At 46.2% G+C, this 19,416-nt stretch overlaps 2 protein-coding genes across 5 annotated transcripts; one reads left to right on the top strand and one right to left on the bottom strand.

The window, feature by feature from the left end:
* The first annotated feature begins 180 nt into the window (after window positions 1–180).
* Window positions 181–9,813, top strand: tnpo3 (transportin 3). 2 transcript variants are annotated; one of them, XM_040048430.1, is made up of 23 exons: window positions 181–449; window positions 1,748–1,948; window positions 2,341–2,414; window positions 2,502–2,658; window positions 2,937–3,080; window positions 3,183–3,358; window positions 3,444–3,582; window positions 3,709–3,855; window positions 4,192–4,299; window positions 4,385–4,476; window positions 4,557–4,696; window positions 4,835–5,026; window positions 5,203–5,303; window positions 5,383–5,459; window positions 5,536–5,596; window positions 5,687–5,827; window positions 6,503–6,619; window positions 6,715–6,809; window positions 6,897–7,053; window positions 7,133–7,300; window positions 7,391–7,503; window positions 9,054–9,137; window positions 9,228–9,813. In XM_040048430.1, the coding sequence occupies exons 1-22, from the start codon at window positions 330–332 to the stop codon at window positions 9,112–9,114; spliced, it is 2,781 nt and encodes a 926-aa protein (XP_039904364.1). In that variant the 5' UTR covers window positions 181–329; the 3' UTR covers window positions 9,115–9,137; window positions 9,228–9,813. The 2 variants fall into 2 exon arrangements, with proteins under 2 accessions (XP_039904364.1, XP_039904366.1); XM_040048432.1 differs by having other exon boundaries at window positions 182–449; window positions 5,203–5,294.
* Window positions 9,814–10,648: 835 nt separating this feature from the next.
* On the bottom strand, window positions 10,649–19,330 carry irf5 (interferon regulatory factor 5). Of its 3 annotated transcripts, none has more exons than XM_040048433.1 (9): window positions 19,124–19,330; window positions 18,738–19,008; window positions 17,789–17,975; window positions 17,685–17,710; window positions 17,583–17,610; window positions 17,192–17,503; window positions 16,123–16,512; window positions 15,935–16,053; window positions 10,649–11,388 (listed from the first exon to the last, which is right to left on the bottom strand). In XM_040048433.1, the coding sequence occupies exons 2-9, from the start codon at window positions 18,909–18,911 to the stop codon at window positions 11,200–11,202; spliced, it is 1,425 nt and encodes a 474-aa protein (XP_039904367.1). In that variant the 5' UTR covers window positions 18,912–19,008; window positions 19,124–19,330; the 3' UTR covers window positions 10,649–11,199. The 3 variants fall into 3 exon arrangements, with proteins under 3 accessions (XP_039904367.1, XP_039904369.1, XP_039904368.1); XM_040048435.1 differs by having other exon boundaries at window positions 18,738–18,994; XM_040048434.1 differs by having other exon boundaries at window positions 18,738–19,330.
* Window positions 19,331–19,416: the final 86 nt, after the last annotated feature.

Raw genomic sequence — 19,416 nt, 5'->3', positions numbered from 1 at the left:
CATTAAATTCAAATTAATTTTTATTGTACTGCATTGTAATTTATTGTATCGTATTATTATTGTGTCCCTAGTTTTGTTTTATTTTAATATGCTGCATTTTATTTCATCATTTTATTTTTTAATTGCCCTCTCACAGAAGTCTTCTTCCGGGAGGACAAAGCGGAACTTCTTTTGGTGCCCGTGTTTCCGGTGGGACCGGGATTGCCGTTGCAGCGGAAAGCCTGTGAGATGGCGGTCGGCTCTCGGAGCGTTTAGGACCCTGAACCCGGATCCGAGCACCCGGACCCCGAGCTGTCTGCCTCACCGCGTCCCTGTGTCTGACCCGAGCTATGGAGGGCGGCAAACCGAGCCTGGCGCTGGTGTACCAGGCGGTCCAGGCCCTGTACCACGACCCGGACCCGGCCGGGAAGGAGCGCGCCTCGCTGTGGCTGGGAGAGCTGCAGAGATCGGTGAGAGGGCGGGGGGGAGAGGCCCGGGCGGGCGGAGGTCGCTTCGTGTTTTCGGGGATCTGTGTGAAGCGGATCTCAGGGTTTTACCTGTGTGAAAACGCACAGGTGAAGTGTAGTGCGCAGTCTCAGAGGAGCCACCGCTTCCGTTAGCATAACAGCTAAGCTAAAGAAAATGAATGGAGGAAAACATGCCGAGCTAGCTGCTATGCTAACTGCTAGCTGTCTGTATGTTACTTTGCCTGCCTGCGCACGTGTGTGTGTGTCTGTTTGTTTCTTTCTGTTTGTGTGTGTGTCTTTGTGTGAGAGAGTGTGTGTGTGAATGAGTGAGTGAGTCACCTTGCTGCAGGTGAGTAAATGAAGCGCTCCCCTGCCTGTGTTTGGACTTCCTGTTTGCGGTTCCGGCTTGTTTGTTTTTATTCAGCTGTTAGCATGTTAGCATGGTCACAGTCAGGTGACCTGGGGTAAAAGGTCAGCCACTGTGCGTGAGGGCTGAAGTTATGCAGGTGAAAGTTTCCCCCTGTAGCAGTCAGCTGATCAGTGAGCATGCTCAGTGGAGTGTTTGTGGAGCCCCAGCTCACAGCCTTCAGTCACGTGAGAACTAATTCGAGCGTCTCAGGTGGACCTGAGGAGAACACCTGAAGAGAACACCTGAAGAGCTTCAGGTTCAGTCAGGTGGTTGGTCTTTTGGGGACAACAGATCAAACGGTTCATTGTAATGTCAACTAGCTGGAAACGTGAGGCTGTTGTTCTGGTCAGATGTTCTCCCGAGTGGCTGATGGGCATTAATGATAAGGAGCAGAGTCAGCAGACAGCCCACGATTCAATCTTATGAAAATAATTCACTGAAGATTTTTTTTTAACATTTTACAGTGCGCGAGTATTACAGTAATATTCGCAATCACCACCTTTAAACTGTAGATTATGTTGTCAAAGTTAAACTTTGTTAGTACCTGTTTTATACAACAATGTAACATCATCTCTTCATTTATTTTCTTACCAAGCTCACCAACATTTCACTAAGACCTGCATAAATGTTGCCGTAATATGGCAACATATACGGCAACATTTCTGCAACTGAATAGAGTCAAGTTGGCAATTATGTGCAATCTGTTTGAGATAATACAGCAGTTACCTGATAAAGTTGCCTCCTTCAATTTAGTCAGAAGTCCTCTTGTTCATACTTTAATTAGTTTATTTATTTTTGTTTGGTGTCCCTGTATAGACAAAATATCATAATGTTATGCTGTGTTGATTGTTTTCTTCTCCCATCCCTCGCTATGACATCACTTCTTCCTCAGATGTATGCTTGGGAGGTGTCAGACCAGCTGCTGCAGCTCAAACAGGACGTGGAGTCGTGTTACTTCGCCGCACAGACAATGAAGATGAAGATCCAGACGAGCTTCTACGAGCTCCCGCCAGAGACCCACAATGCACTGCGAGACTCGCTGCTGACGCACATCCAAAACCTCAAGGACCTGTCACCCATCATTGTAACCCAGGTAACTGCACCTGTTCCGGCAGTATAAGCATCGGAGTCAATAGGACTTCATTGACTCTTGACTGATCCTCACCTTTTGTACTCGGCTTGAGTCAGCTGTCTCAGTGGGGTTTCCCTGGAAACAGCTGATTATCGCTTTAGTTAAGAGGAATGAGTCCTGTAACAGAATCAGCCTGAGAAATATTTCTTACCTGTGATGTTTAATGTTGGCTTGAGCTGGTTAACACCTGCTTTAATACATCTGTGTGGTTGTTATCACACCTTGTCGGAGGGCGGGGGTTTAACTGTAAAAAGTAAGCTGAACTTGCAGTGACATCATCAGGGTTTAAAAACAGGAAGTTTGTTTGTGATAGTTCTTACTTGAGTAACTCAGACCATCACCCTTTCCCTCAGCTGGCTTTGGCGATCGCTGACCTTGCCCTGCAGATGGCGTCCTGGAAAGGATGTGTTCATACACTGATAGAAAAGTAAGAATTCACAAAATCGGCTAACACAATGTTTTCTCTGAAGCTGGTCAGTGACTAACCTGTTCCTCTGTCTCCGCCCCTTCTCAGGTACAACAATGACATCAGCTCGATGCTCTTCCTCATAGAGATCCTCACCGTGCTCCCAGAGGAAGTTCACAGCCGCTCGCTTAGGATCGGAGCGAATCGGAGGACGGAGATCATCGAGGACCTGGCGTACTACTCAAGCACCGTGGTTACCTTGCTGGTGAGACACCTGTCTGACTCTCACCTGTCAGACAGCTCAGTAATATTTCTGTCTGAACACCATTGAATGTTGATCGTATCTGTTCACCAGGCCAGTGGCTGTTTAACTGTCACATGATTGCCACATTAGCTGCATGTTGTCATTAAGGTAGGGGTGTGGCTAGTAATAAAACCATAATGATAATGTGGCGGAAACTGTTATCACTCTAAAAATGGAGATGTCACTGATGATGTCACTAATCTTTATTTAAACAGGACTCTGACTTTATTTGTCCTCAGACAACCTGCGTGGAGAAAACGGGGAATGATGAGAAGATGCTTATTAAGGTGTTTCGCTGTCTGGGCAGCTGGTTCAACCTGGGCGTCCTCGACAGCAACTTCATGGCGAGCAACCAGCTGCTCATGGTGCTTTTCCAGGTCCTGGTAAGTGTGAGAGTGCCTTCAAAGTCAATGATCTGATGATCACGTGAGCCTCGGTCTTGAATCGTGTGAATATTTCTATGTTACCCCAAACTGTCTCCACAGCAGAGGGACGAAACCTCTACCAACCTCCACGAGGCGTCCTCCGACTGTGTGTGCTCTGCGCTCTACGCCATAGAAAACGTGGAGACCAACGTCGCATTGGCGCTGCAGCTCTTCCAGGGCGTCCTGACACTAGAGACGGCCTATCACATGGCAGTAGCCCGAGAAGATCTGGACAAGTGAGGACAAATCTAGTTCTGATTGTGGCATTCATGTGTTGTTTACATATTGTCAGTAACACGCGTGTTCAATTCTCATCCTCAGAGTGCTGAACTACTGCAGGATCTTCACAGAGCTCTGCGAGACCTTCCTGGAGACCACGGTCAGGAGTCCAGGACAGGGCATGGGAGACCTGAGGACCCTGGAGCTGCTGCTGATCTGTGCAGGACACCCCCAGTACGAGGTACGAACACACCCCATGGCATTGCATATGACATGGCATATGAAGCTCCTGTGTGTTCTAATTCGGATGTCGGCCTGTCTGGTCTGCGTTATGGTTCTGTGTGTGATTCTGTTCTCTGTGGTCCAGGTGGTGGAGATCTCCTTTAACTTCTGGTACCGTCTTGGGGAACACCTGTACAAAATCAACGACCCGACTTTGCACGCCATCTTCAGACCGTACATCCAGAGGCTTCTCCACTGTTTGGCCCGGCACTGCCAGCTCGATCCGGATCATGTAAGAACCTGAACCTGAACCTTTTCATGCTGCAGTCTGGCTCCAGATCCTTCTGTGTAAAGTTTTTATGATGCTGAGTTTGAACACACTGCTGTAAGTTGAACCCTGACTGTATTACCTGTCCTTGTTGTCTCCATGGTGGTCCACAATAATGCACACAGGTGTGTTCACCGTGAGTGATCAGTAATCAGTGAATCACTTTGAATGTGAAGTCAGGAACACAAACAAACTAAAATGTCAGCGTCTGTCAGACTTCCAGCTCTGGCTCCACCCACAGGTGTTGGCTTCAGGTGTTCAGGTCATGAAATCTTAGTCTGAATTTTTCTCCGTCCACAGGAGGGAATCCCGGAGGACACAGACGACTTTGGCGAGTTCCGGATGAGGGTGTCTGACCTTGTTAAAGATGTCATCTTCCTGGTTGGCTCCGTGGAGTGCTTCGCTCAGGTAACTAATCCTCAGGTGGTTTCAGGCTGACAGGTGGCATCTGTTTCACCTTTATTCTTTCATTAACATCACTTCCTGTCCTCAGCTGTACTCCACGCTGAAAGATGGGAATCCTCCCTGGGAGGTCACAGAGGCCGTCCTCTTCATCATGGCTTCCATCGCAAAGAGCGTCGACCCGTGAGTATCTGTGTCACTGCCACGGGAAGTTCTCACAGACGCGTTCATCAAGTAAACATGTTCTCCATGTCGGATTTCAGGGAGAACAACCCGACGCTCACGGAGGTGCTGCAGCAGATTGTGTTACTTCCGGAGAGCGTTCACATGGCGGTGAGATACACGAGTATCGAGTTGGTTGGCGAGATGAGCGAGGTCGTGGACAGGAATCCCAGATTCCTTGGTACGGAGGAATGATCCTGAACAATGGCAGTGTCCTCATGATGCTGTCAGCCATGTTTTAACTTCCTTGCCTTTCAGGATGTCGTAGCTTCACAGGTGCGTCTGGGCATACTGAATAATATTTTGTACTTCCTGTCAGACTCTGTGTTGAACTACCTGATGAAAGGTCTGCGAGAGAAACCGCTGGCATCTGCGGCAGCAAAGGCAATCCACAACATCTGCTCCGTGTGCAGAGATCACATGGCTCAGCACTTCCACGGGCTGCTGGACATCGCTCGCTCACTAGACTCCTTCGCCCTTTCCACAGAGGCTGCCGTCGGCCTGCTCAAAGGTACCTGCTCTGACATCATCACATATTTGTACTGTACCTGCCTTGAATTTATCAGATACCTATGGTCGCATTTAGAAGGTACAAGGTTTAAATCTCTGACACAGGTTTATCCTCATGAGTGGTGTAGATGCAGCAGGCTCGTGTGTAATCACATCAGTGTACTATTACCTGTACAGGTACGGCTCTGGTCCTGGCTCGACTTCCTCTGGAGAAGATCGCAGAGTGTCTGAGCGACCTGTGTGCTGTTCAGGTTATTGCTCTGAAGAAGGTCAGAGGGGTGTGTGTTTGTTTGTTTGTTTGTTTGTTTGATTGCTTGTTTGTTTGTTCACTTATGTGTTTACTTGTTTGTGTTTTAGCTTCTGACTGAGCAGTCCACGAACGGTAAATCAGCTGATCCGACGGTGTGGCTCGACAGGTTGGCTGTGATTTTCAGGTGAGTTCTCCTGTTTGTTCACTTCCAGTATAACTTTAATGAAACAGCTGACGGTGGACACATCATTTCTCTGCAGACACACAAACCCGATCGTCGAGAATGGACAGACGCACCCATGTCAGAAAGTCATCCAGGAGGTAACACACCTGCGCTCACCTGGAAGTCTGATTTGAATAGAGTGATTTGAATAGATGTGATAGAGGTACCTCTGGTCATGTGACTTGCAGATCTGGCCCGTATTGTCGGAGACTCTGAACACTCACCAGGCTGATAACCGCATTGTGGAGCGCTGCTGTCGCTGCCTCAGGTTCGCTGTGCGCTGTGTCGGGAAAGGCTCCGCCTCCCTGCTGCAGCCGCTTGTCACACAGGTGAGACCTCATATCGGACAGCGAGCAGGAAGCAGGTTCAACAAGCTCTGAGTTTAAAAATAAACTCTGAGCTTCCAGAACCGCTGATCAGAGCTTTTCCAGTCGGCTTTGAGTATGTGCACCATGATGTAGTCAATCAGTAATCAATCAAATGAAGTTTGTTGTTGAAACTTGTCACACAAAATAATCATCTGTGAACAGATTCAAAGCAGTTTGCCAGACTCCAGGGGGCACTGTGACTAAAGTGTCAGCAATTCTGATTGGTTTAGAGAGAATCTGTGATCCCTGGTGATGCAGTGTTGTTAAGGACGACCGTGGCTCAGGGGGTTGGGAAGCGTATCTGTAACCGGAAGGTCGCCGGTTCGATCCCCGGGCTCTCTGTCCTGGTTGTTGTGTCCTTGGGCAAGACACTTTACCCTATCGCCTACTGGTGTTGGCCAGAGGGGCCGATGGCACGATATGGCAGCCTCGCTTCTGTCAGTCTGCCCCAGGGCAGCTGTGGCTACAACCGTAGCTTGCCTCCACCAGTGTGTGAATGCGAGAGTGAATGAATAGTGGCATTGTAAAGCGCTTTGGGTGCCTTGAAAAGCGCTATATAAATCCAATGCATTATTATTATTATTATTATTATTATTATTGTTTCCAATGAAACAATCACGTGTGTGTTGTTGTCAGATGGTGGGCGTGTATCAGGTGTATCCACACTCCTGCTTCCTGTACCTGGGCAGCATCCTGGTGGATGAGTACGGTATGGAGGAGGGCTGCAGACAGGGATTACTCGACATGCTACAGGTGAGCACACCTGGGCACTGAGGCTCCACCTTTCTGTTATGTGCTCATTGAGCTGGTCAGTGATGATGATGGTGGTGTGGCTTCCTCCTCCTCAGGCTCTCTGCATGCCGACCTTCCAGCTGTTGGAGCAGCCGAACGGTCTAAGGAATCACCCTGACACTGTGGACGACCTTTTCAGACTGGCCACCAGGTGAGTCTGAAGCTCCGCCCATTTGAGCCCGATGGTGCCACGCTCCGTAGCTCTGTCCATTTTCACCCGTTATCCTCTTCTGCTCAGGTTCGTCCAGCGAAGTCCTGTCACACTGCTCAGCAGCAGCATCATCATTCACATCATACAGTGCGCCATCGCCGCCACCTCATTGGACCACCGAGACGCCAACTGCAGCGTAATGAAGTTTGTCCGAGACCTCATCCACACAGGAGTCGCCAACGATGTAAGTCTAATGGAAACGTGCTGTAAACGCCAGTAATGTCAAAGGAGTCTGCTTCACCTTAACACCTGTGGGTCTGCAGCACGAGGAGGACTTCGAGGTGAGAAAGCGTCTGATTGGTCAGGCTATGGAGCAGCACGGCCAGCAGCTCGTCACTCAGCTGATGCACTCATGCTGCTTCTGTCTGCCGCCGTACACGCTACCTGACGTCGCCGAGGTGCTGTGGGAGATCATGGTGTTCGACCGGCCGGTGAGTAGGTGGTCAGGCATCTCAAACCTGTGTGCATACTGGGGGTGTCAGGTGACTCTAGGTGCTGATGATGGTGTCCTTGTGTTGCAGACGTTCTGCCGCTGGTTAGAGAGTGCCCTGAAAGGTTTACCGAAGGAGACGTCAGGCGGCGCCGTGACAGTCACCCATAAACAGCTGACTGACTTCCATAAACAGGTCACCAGGTGAGATAACCAGTGTTGGGCAAGTTACTTTGAAAAAGTAATTAATTATAGTTACTAGTTACTTCTTCAAAAAAGTAACTGAGTTAGTAACTGAGTTACAATATTCTAAAAGTAATTAATTACTTGAAAAGTAACTATTGCGTTACTTTAAAAAAAAGTTTAACCCTCTGAGGTCCAGGGTATAATTGGTCATTTTTAACTACTTTTGATTTTCCCTCCACATTTCACCTTTAAAAACTATTTACTTTGCCTTGTTTGGTCTCATCCTTTTCAGCACAACCTCACGTGTCTGAATTTACAGTCATGTTTTCATTTTTGACATACTGTATTAACACAGTTGATCTAAAATCAGACAAAAAACATAAACATAAAATCAGAGTAGAAAAAGTTATATTTTTTACTGTAACAACAACAAACATGTTTAATGATAATATTTCATAACTTTAAATGTAAATATAAATTGTCAATTTTAAAATCCTCTGCACAAGTTTTGCAAACAACAAAGTTATTAGCAGCCATTTACCTTTTACCCTTTGTTATAACCATTTCAAACTATTTACAGAACAATCAGCTGTTCTGCATTCAATAAGATGCCACACAAATTATTTGTGCCACTCCAAAAAAATAATTTGTCCACTATAAAGGAGAACATCACAGCCTGATACCTGCAAGTCTAACAGCAGCAGGTGTATCACTGTTTTTATTCAGCAGTCGTGTCATTTTACTGACACACAACACCAAACTATCCTCTACACTACACATTAACTACACAAGACAACACATTAACTACACACTCCAAGCACGCTAAACGTCACAAATCTCTCACATCTCTAAACTCTCTCTCTCTCTCTCTCTCTCTCTCTCTCTCTCTCTCTCCCCGTCACTCCTAAAACTTCCCCCTCTCCCGAAACAACCAAATGTCATGTTGCCATATCATTTTTTTGGTTGGTCGACATGGTGCATTTTTCCACCAACACGAACAGGCTGTTTTTGGGTTGGGTTAAACTGAACACAGCTTCAACTTCTGTTTGTTAAAAAATAGTAAGGCATTCAGGCTGACTGTGAGGCGTTCAGGGACAGGCGTTGCTGTCTGTGGCATTCAGAAACAGACGTTGCTGTCTGTGAGGCATTCAGGGACAGGCATGGCTGACTGTGAGGCGTTCAGGGACTGGCGTTGCTGTCTGTGGCATTCAGAAACAGGCATTACTGACTGTGAGGCGTTCAGGGACAGGCATTACTGACTGTGAGGCGTTCAGGTAAGAGTGCCTGAGGTGTGTAGCAGGTTTTATCGAGACTCGCTCGTCTGATGGTGGAACGCAGACAAACTGGAGTCTGGATTGAGCGAGTCTGGACTTGTCCTGACCTGATTGGGAGGTTTCAGGTGTATGAAAAACACTATATGCACTGGTAAAAAAAAAAACTCTTCCAACTGAGGAGTTTATTTCCTGTAAAATTGATCTCATGGTCTGGTTAAATGTTTTTGATAAACATTCAGTGTGGAACACCTGCATAGGTGACAAGTGGATAACCTCACATTTGTTGTTCTGCAGCGCTGAGGAGTGTAAACAGGTGTGCTGGGCCATCAGAGAGTTCACCAGACTGTTCCGATAGCTGCAGCCTTCTCGCACCGCCAGGTGAGCCTGTTCTCAAGTACACTCAGGTGTGTATTCAGCCTGAGTTTGTTTGCTTCTCTGATATGTTTAAGACTTCTTTTTTCCCCACAGGTAAATCTTTTTGTTGACGAGCATTCAGAGGTGACGGCAATAATCTGCGTCTGCAGACGAGGATCCAAAGGGATGAAGATGATGAAGGACTTCGAATGTGAACAGGGCGGCTCACTCTGAAGGACTGACAGATTGAAGACTGATTGGACAGAATGAGTCCACCCCAGCTCACCTGAACTCACCTGACCTCACCTGCAGCAGGTGGTGAGTGGGCGGGGCTGGGTCCGGCAGGTGGGCGGGGTCAGGAAGCTGCGGTCGTGAATCGGAGGATGTGCCTGGTCAACAGTTTTTAGAGATTTATTTTTGGACTTTGGTCGTGGTGGGGTTTTTTTTTTTTTTTTTTTTTTTTTTTTTTTTGTCCGTGCCATAAAAGGAGCCAAAAGATTTTCCATGATGCTCTTGGCTGCAGCGTGCTGCGGGAGGATTTGGCGTCACCTTTGACCTTTTTAACTTTGGTTGAATTTTAGTTGTTCTTCCACAAAGTGAAACAGAGTGAACTCTGGGTAATGAGGCGGAGAGACTGACACCATGACATCATCGGTGATGTAGCCTTGTTGTAAACAAATTAAAAAAAACAAAAACTGCTCATCCAGTGTCTCTGTTATTACTGTCACCTCACTTACCTGTGCCAGTTGGTCAGACAGCTGCATGGTAGCCAGGTGTTTGGGTTCTCGCTCTGGTTAGCAGGTGTTCGAAGCAATGAGGTTGGGAACCTGATGAATTGGCTCAGAAGGGTGCGGAGGCTTTCTAAAATAATAGAAACCTTCATCACAGAAATCTTCAAAGTCAAACAGAGCAAATCTTTTTGCTCCTCCATCACAGACGCTCCAAGGTTGGCTACAGACTCGTGAAGGCAGTGCAGCAGCTTTATTGGGCATCGGAGGGCATGAGTGAGCTGGTGGTTTGCATCGTTCCAGGTCTCATGCTACAGCACAGAGAAGATGGAAAAAGTTTCTCTGTATGTGGAGCTGTCGGTCTGCAGAAGGCTCCGTTTAAATGCGTCACAGGTGTGATGTAAGCACGGTTAAACCGTCACGCAGGAACAAATCCGTGAGTCAGACCTGAACCTGCTCAGGACCACATCCTGGAGCTCACTGAAGTGCTCTTCCTGTCCTCAGACCTCAGGGGAGCGTCTGAGTGGCTTCTTGCAGGAAATTCTCAAACTGACTGTCAGGAGCTGAAGTCTCTAAGCCCCGAGGAAAGGAGCCCCAGTCCTTCATTTATCCCCAGCTTGAATGCAGAGCCATGAACGCTGGGGAGGCGAGGAGCTTGTAATTCAGACACATCAGTAAATCAAGTGTGACGTTCACTAATCTGTCAGATCCTCTGCATTGCCGAGCATCTCTTTTCCCAAGTCCTTATCTCCTTTCCTTGATGTTTTCCATCATTTGGTGAGGTGCGTAAGGTAAAGAGATCAGAGGTCATTCAAACCATCGTCTTTATTCAAAATACAAAAAACATTTGATTATTTCTGATGTAAACAGACACAGGTCATACTGATTCTGGAGCTGCAGGTCAGGTGAGCAGGAAGGTTCAAGTGTATGGCATATTTTTTCCAAGACTGAAACTACTGATTATTAAATTCTTATTTACTCACAGCCCAAAAGCAGACACCTGCAGGTTCAGTCAGGCAGTTAGTGCATTTAAATTGATGCTTCAGGTTTTACCTGAACAGGTAAACACTGAAGTAGAGTCTGACCCTCTCAGGCCTGCTAGACCTATTACCTGGTCTAAAAACAAAAACTCACCTGGTGTGAGAATACTGCAACGGCCTTTATTGAAATTTGAACATAGAAACCTCCCAGAAAGGTGTCGGCATGACAACAGAACAGGAAATACACCTGCAGACCTCCACCCGTTTATCTCAAATGTTCAGTTTCTGTACAGCTGCACCTTCCCTCCAGTCAGGGTTTCCTACTGTTTGGGGGAGGGTGCAGTAAGCAGTGTCTGTGTCGGGTCCAGGGCCCCTGGTTCAGGGGCCGGTGGGGTTCCAGGGTCCTTGGATGTTTTGGCTCTGCAGGAGCCTCTGCAACTCTTTGAACTGTGCCACCGTCTGATCCTTCACATCGGGGTTTGAGATCTGCAGCCGGATGCTGTCCATGGACCAGCTCAGCTCTCCGGAGAACATCTCTGTCAGGATCCGGGCCACCACAGGAATCACCTGAGGACAAAAAAAAAAAAAAAACACTGTGAGACATCCACAGGTGTCTGGAGCTCCATGAACATGAGGCAGTCAGGAGGTTGAAAGGTTTGTGTGTCTGTATCCCACACAGTGAAACTTTATTCCTAACACTGGGTTAAAAAACAGGAAATGCACAGAGAGAAAGGTGTGGAGGGAAAACTACACGCTTCGAGGGAATTATTCATAAATGTGTTTAGTCGCACACCCACAGACAGGTGACCAGGAGAGGCTACAGAACAGATATTCAACATTTTACTAAAGAATCGGGTTTGTGCTTTGGGCAGAAAAAATTGGATTCTTACATGTGCGCCATGTGTCAACAGGATGTAGAAAGCAAGACTATCATGTCATATTTGACCTCCGACCTCACATTTATGTTCACATCTGCATTTATGTATCTGTTACCTCTTTAACAAAGTGCACAGAAACAGAAAGAGCTGCTGAGGTAACAAGAAATATACTGAAGTACAAAGGTGGAAAGTAACAAAGTACAAATACTTTGTTACTTTACTTAAGTAGAATTTCCAGGTATCTGTGGTGTCTGTGGGCCGGTGCAAGTGTGGGGAAGCATGAAGGCAGTGACGCTTTTTTAAGTGGCAGCTAATTTCAAATGCAAGATTGTTAGTGAGTTTCCTTGCTAACAACCTAGCTGCTGGACTTCTCAGGGAAAGAAAAGAATAAGAGGTAACTTCAGTCAGAGGTGGAGGAAGAAGACTGAAGAGGAAGAACAAAGGGTATATTTAAAGGTGAGGCCTGCTCAGGGAGATTTAATGATTACATGTGATGTCATCATTTTAGTCACATCTGTGTGTGATGAGTTTTCATATTGTGAAATGTGCTGCATAACAAATCAAGTAAATTAACTGTGTGTTATTCAAACATTGCATGAAGTGCAGATAAACAGGTTAGCGTGCTGATGTAATGTAGATTACATAAAGCGCAGCAGAGATTAATATGAAGTTAAGCTGATGGTGCTGAGATCAACACTGAATTCCACCTTTGTACTAACGGATACAACTGTGAAACATCTGCTGACACCATGTTCAGGTCAGCTGATCACAGCCTGCACTGTGAGCTGGGACTCGCCCCCCGCTGAGCCCCCTTTACCTGTAACACGTTTTCCTGGAGGCAAACTCAGCCTCTACCATGGAGGCAACATAAAATACCTTTTTTAAATTCTTTGTTTACATCACAGATTCAAGCATTCATGAGAAATAAATTTCAGATTTGAATAGCGTTTTTATTCTCATTTACTAATACTATGTTATTATTGTATTAATATAACACAGGGTCATTTTACCTTTGCATAATAATAGCTGATAGAGATGTCCTAATCCTAACCTAATGAGTACACGTCACAGCGTGTACTTTTTCACTTTTACTTGAGTAAAGACGTTGAATCAGTTCTTCAACATTTACTGCAGTATTTTTAAGTATCTGCACTTCAACTTAAGTACAGAATGTACTTTTACCACCTCTGCTGTAATGTACTAATATACAATAAGTTCAGGGAAATCATGTCCAGTTACTTATGAGCTGCTCCTGCATGTTTGTGTAATCAGAGTAAATTTGTCATGGAAACGTCTGAGTTTTACTGCAGTACAAACTTTGTGAAGTATGTTTCAAACAACAAAGATGACAAATATTAGCACAAACCTGTTCCCTGTTACCTGTGACCTGACAGCTTCATGCTAGCATCACATATATCAACAGAGCTAAAACTGACCCAACAGAGACCACACATAATAGAGGACACACTCTTGACCTACTGATCTCCATGGGCCTGAGCATTTTAAAGGTTACTGTGTCTGATGTGGGCCTGTCTGATCATTACTGTGTTTTCTTTGAAAGTATAATTTCAGCCCACATAAATATGTCAACAGCAGTGATCACAAAACTGTGTATAACTGAAAACAGTAGTGAAATCTTTTACCAGGTTTTCCCATTAACACCTGACCTGTCCAGAGGTTCAGTCAATGAGCTTGTCAATAGCTTCAATGCTAACATGTTAAATGTAATGGACACTATTGCTCCCATTAAGGTGAAGGTTATCTCTGGAAGGAAAAAGTCTCCATGGAGAAACTCCACACTGGTGAAAAATGAAAAAAAGAGAGTGTAGGAAAGCTGAGCGCAGATGGAGAAAAACAAACCTCCAGGTTCATTATGACATCATAAAGAGAAACTTCACAATTATAATTTACAACTGAGGAGTGCAAGGAGGTCCTACTTCTCTGACATCATCACCAAAAACAGTCATAATGCTCGGGTCCTATTTGCTATAGTTGACAGGCTAACAAACCCTCCTGTGTCAGTGGCAGCTGAACTTCATTCAACCATGGCCTGCAATGACTTTGCCAAATTCTTCACAGACAAAATCCAAAAGATTAGACAAGCAATTGGTACATCAACAGCAGATTCAGGATATGTACTGTGTCCACCGAAAAACTGTTTAAACACCATCAAACAGTTTCACCCGATTAACAGCAAAGACCTGGAGGACATCTTAGGTCAACTGAACTCCTCCTCCTGCTGTTTAGATGTCCTGCCAACAAGTTTTTTCAAAAAGGTCTCAAAGACTTTGGAGTCAGACCTGTTACAGATCATCAACTTTTCTTTATTATCAGGTGTGTTTCCAGAATCACTAAAAACTGCTGTAATAAAACCTATACTGAAAAAGGACAATCTTGACAAGACACAAATGAACAACTACAGGCCGATCTCAAATCTCCCATTTTTAAGTAAGATCATTGAAAAAGCAGTTTCTCAACAGCTCAATTACTTCTTAAAACAGAATAACTTCTATGATGCCTTCCAGTCAGGTTTTAGACAGAACCACAGCACTGAAACCGCTCTGACCAAAGTGTTTAATGACATATGTCTGAATACAGACAGTGGAAAAATGTCAGTCTTAGTTTTACTGGATCTCAGTGCAGCATTTGATACAGTTGACCACAACATATTACTCAAACGACTGGAGAACTGGGCAGGTCTTTCAGGAACTGTACTAAACTGGTTCAAACATACTTAGAAAACAGGAAATACTTTGTATCAATAGGCAACTTCACATCTGAGCAGACAAGTATCACATGTGGAGTTCCCCAAGGTTCCATCTTGGGACCTCTTCTGTTTAACATTTACATGCTCCCACTGGCACAGATTATAAAGAACAACAAAATAAACTATCACAGCTATGAAGATGACACACAAATATATATCACAATGTCACCAGGAGACCAAGGCCCTGTACAGGCTCTTGGTAAATGCACTGAGGAAATTAATGACTGGTTGTGCCACAATTTTCTCCAGCTAAAGAAAAACAAAACTGAAGTAATAGTCTTTGGTGCCAAAGAAAAACGATTACAGGTCACCAGAGAACTTCAATCTATACACCTAAAAACCAGGTGAGAAATTTGGGTGTAGTGATGGATGCAAACCTAAACTTAGAAAAACACATTAAGACAATAACAAAGTCAGCTTACTATCACCTCATGAATATTTCAAGGATAAAAGATCTGATGTCTCAACAGGACCTGGAAAAACTAGTCCATGCATTCATCTTTAGTAGGCTTGATTACTGTAACAGCATCTTTACAGGTCTACCTAAAAAATCAGTCAGACAACTACAGCTCACTCAGAACTCTGCTGCTCGAGTCCTCACTAAGACCAAAAAAGTGGACCACATCAGTCCAGCTCTGAGGTCCTTTACACTGGCTGCCTGTCTGTCAGAGGATAGACTTTAAAGTTTTGATGCTGGTCTATAAAGCTCTGAATGGTTTAGGACTAAAATACATCAGTGACCTCCTGACCCAGTATGAACCTTCCAGATCCCTCAGGTCATCTGGATCCTGTTTTTTATCAGTTCCCAGTAAGAACCAGACATGGAGAAGCTGCATTCAGCTTTTATGCTCCATATATCTGGAACAAACTCCCAGAAAGCCTCAGATCAGCTGAAACACTCAGTTTATTTAAATCCAGGTTGAAGACTCACCTATTCTCAGCTGCATTTGAATAAAGCACCAAATCCACAGTTTTACTTTTAAGCTCAAATTTCAAAACTTACATTTTAACTACTGGTTTTATCTACTATTCCTTTCTTTTTTTCTATTTTAAATCATGCTTTTTATTTGTTTTTGTTTTTTAATGTCTCTGTAAAGCACTTTGAATCACCTTGCTGTTGAATTGTGCTATATAAATAAACTTGCCTTGCCTTGCCTTTTCATGAATTTCCAATGGGAACTGACACTGACTATTTCCTGGCATCTGCAGGACTGAGCTCTGACTCGGGTCATGTTGTTTAGTTAGGAGTTTGGAGACAGACAGGTTCTTCACAGCAACATCAGCCAATAGGAAGTACTGAGGCTGCTCAGGAGGAGGTAAGTGATGTAGTGAAGGTTAACTGGAGGTGGAGGGGTGGAGCTCATAAAGATTCTGGTTCTGACGTGTTCGGACCCAAGGCTTCTTCATTTTTTTGCACTTATTATAAAACCGTCAGCACTGCCACTCAGTTTAAGCTCTGCCCCCTCACCTGCACCATGATAAGCTTCTTCTCTTTGGGCTTATTGTCGGGCCAGTCCTCCCCGAAGCAGAAGTAGATCTCGAAGGGCGGCGGGTTCGGGGCTTCGCCTTTCTGGAACAGGATCAGCCCTGCGGACAGAAGCATGTCGGTTAGAACATATCAGGCAGCATGTCAACAAACCCGCACACCAAACTCACCTTGCAGGAAGTCATTGAGGCTGAAGACCTTGATCTTCTTCTCTCTCTCCATGGGGTTGGACGGGCCGTGTTCTGGCATGCCCGGTCCAGACCAGAACACCTTACACTGGCAAAGGCGGACGGCGTAGATGTCCTGCTCACAGATCTCCAGGATCAGGCCGCGGTCCATCACGTCCAGCAAGGCCTCGGTGTAAAATCGCTGTTTCTCGTTCTGCATCTCTGATGTTCCCGGGAACAGCACCTGCTGGAGGTTGACAGGTCCGAACAGGTCCACCTGCTCTGGGGTCGGTTCCAGGTGTCCGTAGTACAGCCGGCAGCCCTGAGGGTTACTGACGGTCAGAGAGCCCATTGTACGGCCCCGGTACTGGAACTTCAGGTCCAGATCTGTTACTATAGCAACACGAGATACAGGACCATTACTGTGCCAGTAGAGGGGGGACTTTTATGTATGTGTTATTATCGTAACAAGATTAATGAGATTATTTGGGGGCACCGCTCCTGACGCGCAAACAGGACGCTGCACTGATGGTTACACTGAAGGGTGTCACAGACCCTGCCACGCCCTCACCTGCTTCTCTGCAGGCAGGTGACGTGCAGATAAACCGTCAGAGGATTTGCCGTGATATTCACCTTCAGTTTACAGTGCTCACCTGTTAACGTTCAGTAGGGCTATGCGACATGACCAAATACATGGGATGATCATGTTATACTCGTTTATTTCGTGCTGTCACAAAACACAATGTTTACTGCAATGTTGTTTCATTGCCTTAGATGACGATTAGCAACAGTCACCACAGTAAAGCCACCAAAACAAATCGTTATCGGGACAAGAAATGACATCAGGGTATGAGATTTTGGTCATAAAGCACAGCCCTAATGTTCACCTGTGAATGCACAGGTGAACCTCATGGGTCTGTGAAGGTAACCCTGAGCTCTGCTTTGTGGTGCTGTATTGTTAAAGTGTGACATCAGAGTTGGTTTGATGGTAAACTGTCTGAGCAGCGCCACGTGTGGTAGCATTTTAGCCCTGAATCTGTGACAGGAAACTGCATTAGAGGTCAGGACTCACGTGGGACGCTGCTCAGCAGGTCGTACTTGCAGGGCTGGTGGTTCTGAGGCTCTGCCTGGTTCTCGACGCCCACCATGCCGCTGGCCTCCATTAGGTCCGGCTCTGGTTGCGCAGCGGCAGCGTTCAGATCCTGAAGTCCATTATGGAGGAAGTGTGCCTGACCCTGGAGGTCAGAGGTCATGGTGATGTCAGGAAGCAGAGGCACTGGGATATGCGGCGGTCCAAATGTCCCGTTAGGGGGTAGGCTGAACTGGTTCATCTCTGAGGGAGCCGGGAAGGAGGCAAAGGGGGCGGAGTCACTCAGCCTGGGGTCTAAGGAGACATGGCATCATTACATTACATCAACAGCCACAGTGTTTCCATGGTGACACTGAGTCGAAGGTGTACTTACTGATGGAGAGGTCCATCAGGTTCGGCATCTGAAAGGATCAAAGTGTTTCGGTCAGTCACGTGAGAACATGTCAGACTGTTTACATCATGTGATCGTTCTCACCTCCTCGTCATCGTCCTCAGCGCCGTCTGAAACACAAAACGGGGATCATCACTTCCTGTCATCATCGCACATCAGAAGGTTACAGTCGTGCAGGTGAAGCTCACCTGTGCTCCCGGGGTGCTCGCACACTTCGTAGATCTTGTACGGCTGGACCGGCGTCTCTTTGGTGCCATCATACTTCAGCTGAAACTCGCGGCTTTTGTTCAGAGCACAGCGCAGATTTGCCTTCCACTTGGCAGGGTCGGGTTCATCTACTCCCTCCTGGTACTTCCCCGTCTCCAGAGCCCATGCCTAGGACACACAGACCAGGGCATAACTCACATCTGACAGATAGGACTCACCTGTGCTCAAGCTGAGAGATGTTTTGCCGTGCCAGCAGTTTCCCTTTGTTTCCAGTGTTTATCATAGGCAACGCTACTCAAAGTCAATAAACACTCAGACTGACACACAAAAGAGGAAGCAGTCAGCAGAGAAGGAGGAAGTGACATCATCACCTGTGTTCAAACTGAAGTTGTTCAAAAACTGTGAAACGAAACTCCGCTGGAAGGAGGAAGTCAAACGCCTACTTCCTCTTCACATGTGTCACTCAAGAACCCGCTTGTAGTTTTTACTTTGGTTTGTCTGTGTGTCCGTGTATGTGTATGTCCTTGTATCTGTTTTTGTGTGTGTTTGTGCACATGTGTGCATCTGTCCGTCTGCGTGTGTTTGTATTTGTGTACATGTTTAGACATCTTGTGAGGACAGAAAAAATGGTATGCTACTATACCTGTAGGGACTAACAATTACCTATGAGGACAAAATGTGTCACTATGTGGTATTAGTGACAGGGTTACAATTAGCTTACTTAGGATTAGGCTGTGGGTTAGGATTCAGCATTCATTTTTGATGGTTGGGGTTAGGGAAAGCATTATGAAATGAGACGAGGTCCTCACCAAGATATGAAAACGAGTGTGCGTTACTATTTTCTGTAAAAAAGTTTTTTGAAACTTGAAACATGATCACAGCAGATGCTATATCAGAGGTTAGAGGTCAGGTGTGAAGGGTTAACCTGACCTTGAAGATGGTGTTCTCCTCGTCTGACACGGGCGTGTGGCGCGTGGCGTGTTTCCAGGGGATCTGGAAGAGGCGGTGGTCCGCGCTGAGCCACTGCAGACCGGGGTACCTGCCGCTGTTCACCTGCGCCAGCAGCCAGGGCTTCAGGCGGACACGCCGGGGCTGGACGCTCATGCTGGGAGGACTGGGAGCGGGAGAGGATTCGCTCAGACCGCGGAAACGGTCCCTGAGCACGAGCCGCTTCTGACACTTCGGAACTTTGAATTGATAACTGTAATAAGTGAATAATTATCGAGGGATTGGTTTTTGATCGGTCTGTTTCACTCCGCGCGGGTTCACGAGCACAGATACCTGACTGCGTGTGCGCGCTGGGCGGATGGACTCACCTGGCCGGGTCCGGTCCTGGTTCAGAGTCTGCGCGCTGTGTTCCTCCTCTGCGGCGTGACGTCAGCAAACAAACAAAGAAAGAAACAAAAACAAACAAACAGAGGGCGGCGGAGCGCTGAAGGGCCGGAGAAAAGTCCCGAGACAAACTCGTCCTCAGTCCGATCACATGACGTCAAGTTAACTTGAAGGAAAACTGCTTCCGGTGGCAGATCAGCTCTCGACAAAATAAAAGCTTCCGCAGAAGTTATTTAAAAAACAGAAAGAGTCCAACTGATGCACAGTTACTTAAATA

Source organism: Simochromis diagramma, unplaced genomic scaffold (genome assembly GCF_900408965.1).
Source record: "Simochromis diagramma unplaced genomic scaffold, fSimDia1.1 OVJJ01000557.1, whole genome shotgun sequence".
NCBI classification, from domain to species: domain Eukaryota; kingdom Metazoa; phylum Chordata; class Actinopteri; order Cichliformes; family Cichlidae; genus Simochromis; species Simochromis diagramma.
The sequence above is the reverse complement of the archived record's forward strand: the minus strand, read 5'-3'. Positions and strand labels throughout refer to the sequence as shown.